Source organism: Pseudomyrmex gracilis, unplaced genomic scaffold, assembly GCF_002006095.1.
Source record: "Pseudomyrmex gracilis isolate BER0280 unplaced genomic scaffold, ASM200609v1 scaffold_540, whole genome shotgun sequence".
NCBI classification, from domain to species: Eukaryota; Metazoa; Arthropoda; class Insecta; order Hymenoptera; family Formicidae; genus Pseudomyrmex; species Pseudomyrmex gracilis.
This window is the reverse complement of record NW_018021124.1, coordinates 4,407-10,380: the sequence shown is the minus strand read 5'-3', so window position 1 is coordinate 10,380 and position 5,974 is coordinate 4,407. Positions and strand designations below refer to the sequence as shown.

At 41.7% G+C, this 5,974-nt stretch overlaps 1 protein-coding gene across 1 annotated transcript; it reads left to right on the top strand.

Moving 5' to 3' along the window:
• Positions 1 to 4,088: 4,088 nt before the first annotated feature.
• On the top strand, positions 4,089 to 4,736 carry LOC109861010. Its single transcript, XM_020440486.1, has one exon. It carries the CDS (start codon positions 4,089 to 4,091, stop codon positions 4,734 to 4,736), a length of 648 nt encoding a protein of 215 aa, XP_020296075.1.
• The last annotated feature ends 1,238 nt before the right edge of the window (positions 4,737 to 5,974 follow it).

Sequence of the window (5,974 nt, the reverse complement as noted above, 5' to 3'; positions counted from 1 at the left end):
CAATCAATCCGTAATGAGATACAAGCTATTCAACAAGATCATGTATACGACTGAACGTTTACGACTGAATGTTCTAACTCAGACTAGAAATAGTACCTGTCTTATTTGCAATGCTAACAATGGCCTACAACGACTTTCAGTAGAATGCAAAGCTAATGTTTTTATTTCGAAAAATATATTCCGGGAAATGTAAAATCATGCTAGCATCATTTAGAGGAGCAAGGTTTTCGTTTACTTCCTTTATTACTTGCCCAGATAACCAAGACTGAGTCATCATATTTTGCACAGTCTGCAATAACACATTATGCCAGTACAATGTAGCCAGCATTCAAACATAATCTGTTATTTCAACTAGTGTCGACAGAAAAACAGAAAAAAAAGAATATAAATATGTCATGCCGTGATGCAAATATTATTGCGTCAATCAAGCAGAACTTGCTCAAAAAATGTAGCAGATTTGAAGCATAACGTGCTATTGTCATTTCATTTTTCATTTATTTCTATATTTTTGCTGTGTTGTTTTCTTTACGTATCGTGCCTACATAATTCACTCACTATGATGACGCAGCTGAGTGGAATCATACTGCTATCACTTGGCTATCGGGGTGGTTTGTAATTTATGATATGACGGGGCGTCCCGTCACTGTACATATTTTTTATATAGAGATAATATATATATTATAATACAGAAAACTAGAGCGTGACATTATTACCCGTCCCCAAGTAGCCGAAAGTGCTACACCGCGCGCAACTCGACCCGTCACATAGGAACACGCCCTAAATCTAGGGACCGCGAGCGCCGCGACCGCAAACCGTACCCGCCGGCGCAAAGCCCCACGCGCGGGCCTACGCGCACCGCACACCGCGCCCCGGATCGAGCCCGGGCCGTCGCCGGGTATATAAGGCGAGCGAAACCGGCTCCGGGCACCATTCCTATCCCATCCCGCTCTCCGAGGTGTTGACTCGGAAGCATCCTAGGTTTCCGAGGTGCTGACTCGGAACCGAAAAACCACCTTCGAGGCGTTGTCTCGAAGTATTCCGATCTCCGATCTCCGAGGTGCTGACTCGGAATCAAAACTCCTTCTTCCCGAGGTGCTGACTCGGAAAGACACCCGTGCCCTGAAGTTATCCGCTCGAGGAGCTGACTCGAGCCAGCGGCGTCTCCCCCGAGGTGTTTGACTCGGGAAACCCGATCCTTCTTTCCCGAGGTGTTGACTCGGGGGGAATCCCGACCGTTACCTCCCGAGGTGTTGACTCGGAAGGTTCCCGCACCGACCGTGTCCGGGGCATTGGCCCAGGTACACCGACCGTCCCCCCGGCCGTTTTCACGGCCCACCGAAAGCCGTTTTCACGGCTCACCGTTACCGCCGTTCTCACGGCGCACCGACACCGCCGTTCTCACGGCGCACCAAATCCGCCGTTCTCACGGCGTCCCCGGACATCTCTCGCTACTTCGTAGCCGTCCCGACCCGCCGACCGCGTGCACCACGTTGTGCCACGACCCTACGCGCCCGCGCACCGCGTCACCGACGCTGACCCGCGTAACCGCGTTCACCGTACCCGAATATCCCCTCGATGTATAAACTCGCGTCCCTCCCGTTTTAGCAAGTAAGTTTCCGTCCCGTTCCCGCATCGGCTGAGACCAATACGCGACAGTACGTCCGCACCCATCCCAGACCGCGAACCGTTAACTTGTAAGGGCTTCGAGCCCCGCGTCGTCGTGGTATTGTAAATATGTTCCCCGTTAGTCAGTAAGATTCCGTTCCGTAGCCGCGTCGGCAGAGACCGACCCGCGACCGTACGCGCGCACCAATCACGGGCCGCGAACCGTTATCCACGGGAAGTAAGTTCCCGTACCGTTTCCGCGCCAGCCGCTACCGACTAGCGATAGTAAGCCCGCGCCAATTACAGGCCGCGAAACCGCCGGACCGTAAGGGCTCCGAGCCCCGTCACTAAGACATTGTATATAGTTAGATTAAGAATATATTCTCATTGAGTTACAGCAGTAAACCGAACGTGTCGCAATCTCTTCCTTCCCCTCACCCGAATCCTGGTCTGACCGAGCTGTCCGGCAGGCGGAAGGCCGGGCAAGCCGCGCGTAACACGGCGGCTCCGTTACAATGAATAAACCGATCGTGATAAGAGGACCACAGCTCCAAGTATTTTTGCAAGGTTTACGTAATGTTGCAAGAAATATGACAAGAATAGATGACGAGTACAGTTTCACCAATAGAGAGTTTACATGTTTTAGTCCTGTAACAAAAGAACAATTCCGGGATTTGTTTACTTATTGCAATAGAGTCCCTTGTCAAGGTAGTTACAAGAATGTCAGTAAAAAAGATTTGCTAATGTTTTTATGTAAGTTACGACAGAAACTATCAGACGAATTTCTCTCTGCTATGTTTCAGTACTCAAGTAGACAAGCAACAAGTATGGCTATCGCTACTGTAAGACAGTCTCTGATGCAGCGTTTTGTTCCTAGCAACATTGGTTTTGATGCCATTACATGGGATAATTACATAGACAGACATATGACCAAATTCGCTACTGAGCTGTATAATCCAGAACCTAATATTCGTCGACTTATAGCAGCCATTGATGGTACTTATAGTTATATTCCAAAAAGTATTAATTTTAGAGCTTTTTGACAATCATATTGTGTCCACAAAGGCCGCCATTTAGTCAAACCTCATATGATAGTTGCACTAAATGGTTACATCCTTGACATTCAAGGTCCATATTTTTCTGATAATCAAAATAATACCGCTGCCATTTTACAGAATGAATTTGAGAGATGCTGAACAAATGAGACAGTGGTTTCAAGAGAATGATATTGTTAATCTTAGATATTCTGATGCCACTGAATTTTTTCAGTATTTGAGTATTTCTTGGAAAATGTCGTCACAAATTGAACCAAGAGAACGTCAGCTTAGTACTGAGGATGCTAACGCTTTACGCATTTTTACGAAGTCAAGGTGGGTAGTAGAAGCTAGAAATGGACATATCAAATTAATATTCAAATTCTTTGACAGAACAGTACAAATTCAACATGTTCTCAATCTTGGAGATTTCTACCGAATAGCCGGTGCGATAATAAATAAATATCATCTTCTTATTACTATGGAAGGGGCCAATGCTGAATTAGCTCAACGCTTGCTAGGAAAAGCAAGAGAACCTAATGTTTTTCAAGCACTTGTAGAGGTTCAGAATCTTTACAAAAGAAATGCTCAAAAATGGATTCATTTAGATGCTGCGCAATTGAACGATTTTCTTATTTTATCAATTGAAGATTTGAGAAATCTTACTTTTAGGTAGCTACCAAATAAAGTTGTCACCTTTGTATGTACAAGATAAACAAAGAGACAATGATAAAGAGTTTTAAATTGAAATAATGCGAAAAAAAACAGACTACTTGATCCAGGCTTGATTAGAGTTAGGATTTATTCTTGATTTCGTAATGCAACAAAATATCAACTTTGGATAGCGTATTGATTGCAGAAAAAAATGACGAAGATGAATCTATACAAGGTTATTATTGACCTAAGTCTGGGGCTCGGATTGTTGGCACTTGTGCACATATTGCCAGTGTGCTGTGGTATATAAGATATGCAAGACAGCAACAAAATATTTGTTATCCTTCTATGAGATTAATTCAATCCGTCTTTGATGCAAGAAAATCGACCACAACAATAATTAAACGGTACAATAACCGGTGTGTGCATACGATACATGAGTCCTTACCGAACGTATCACCAGGATATAAGCTCTCAGAAACACCGGCACAGATCATTTATCTTCCGTTCATCGTACAGAGCATTACAGATTTGACGATACGCATTGTGGATCAGAACGGACAATTGCTTGATTTTCGAGGAGAAGAAATAACCGTCAGATTACACATGCGACGACGACGGCTGTAATACGCGGCATGCTCGTGCTAAACGAGGCGGATCAAGTAACGCGAGATACAAGATTTTCATTACAAACACCTGCTACTACTACGACGTACAGTAATCGGAAGAAGTTAAGTTCAACAAACGTTGAATTTTTACAATTGTTGGGATGTATTGTACGAGAATTTTGAAAATATGTGCGAAATTTTAAACGTTGGAGGTAAGCCGATCTTTGACGATTGCATCGTTAAGATTAAAACTCACACGTACAATCCGTACGTGAACACAACATTTGAACAGAGTGATGAGACACGCATACCTATCCAACAACAGGACTTATACACTTTACCGTGTCAAAGTTTTCTTTACGTCGAAGGAAAAATGACGTTAACGACGAAAGACGAAGAAGTAATTCTGGGTAATAAATGTGAGGCTTTTATGTTCGATGAAATTAGCTATGAACTCAATGGTATGGAGATTGATCTTAATAGAAACGTTGGAACAATCAAAAACTATGTATCGCTAACACATGATAAAAGCATGGCCATGAAGAATGCTGGATGGGATATTACACAACATACGGACGTAGATAGTTACTTTAGTTTCTGCGTACCTCTCAGCATGATACTAGGATTTTGCGAGGACTACAAGCGTACCATTATCAATGCACGACATGAACTAATTTTAATACGATCGAGCAACGACAAAAACTGCATAACAGCAGTTTCTGAAGTAGATGGTGAAGCATTAGATGCAAAAATTGAATTATTTAAAATACAATGGCGGATGCCACATGTAGTATTGAACAATGTCACGAAGCTCTCGCTGCTACGAACTTTGTAAAGCGGACGGTATTTGACCATAAGTTTCCGCTCGTGGGATCTCTATAAGTTTCCATTATTACAAAGCACGACTAAACACTCGTGGGCCGTAAAAACGGCGACACAACTTGAGAAACCGAGATACGTCATATTTACGCTACAGAATGCTTGAAGAAACGATATGTCAGCAGATGTCACGCGATTCGATCACTGTCAATTATATATATGCAGAGTACAATCTGTGAGATGTCAGAAAGTGTACATTCAACAAGTTTGCCTACATGTTTATTATGCCATAGGATTGTGAAATAACAGACATTTGTACTTCTTAAATATATACAAATTTGAATGGTACATACACTGTTAAAACAGAAATTGTAATGTACACCGGTTGTACCTTCTAAATAAGTCTAAATTTGAAAGGTACAAACTGTGAGATGTCAGAAAGTGTACAATCAACATGTCTGCCTACATGTTTATTATGCCATAGGATTGTGAAATGACAAACGTTTGTACTTCTGAAATATACACAAATTTGAATGGTACATACACTGTTGTACCAAAAATTGTAATGTACAACGTTTGTACTTTCCAAATAGGTATAAATTTGAAAGGTACAAACTGTGAGATGTCAGAAGACGTACAATCAACAGGTTTGCCTACATGTTTATGATGCCATAGGATTGTGAAATAACAGACGTTTTTGTTTCTTAAATATATGCCAAGTTAAATGGTACATACACTGTTGAAACTGACATTGTATTGTAGACCGTTTGAACCTTCCAAATAGGTATGAATTTGAAAAGTAGAAAATGTGAGATGTCAGAAAGTGTCCACTCAACATGTCTGCCTACATGTTTATTATGCCATAGGATAGTGAAATGACAGACGTTTGTACTTCTTAAATATATACGAAGTTGAAAGGTACATACACTGTTGAAACTGAAATTGTATTGTAGAACGTTTGTACCTTCCACCTAAGTATGAATTTAAAAAGTACAAATTGTGAGATGTCAGAAAGTGTACAATCACCATGTCTACCTACATGTTTATTATACCATAGGATAGTGAAATGACAGACGTTTGTACTACGTAAATATATACAAACTTGAATGGTACATACATTGTTGGAACTGAAATTGTAATGTAGAACGTTTGTACGTTCCAAATAGGTATAAATTTGAAAGGTACAAACTGTAAGATGTCAGCAAGTGTACAATTAACAGGTTTGCCTGCATGTTTATTATGCCACAGGATTGT

Excerpts from the sequence above, each read along its gene's own strand:
- LOC109861010 (XM_020440486.1), top strand. The coding sequence starts at position 4,089 with ATGTGCGAAATTTTAAACGTTGGAGGTAAGCCGATCTTTGACGATTGC.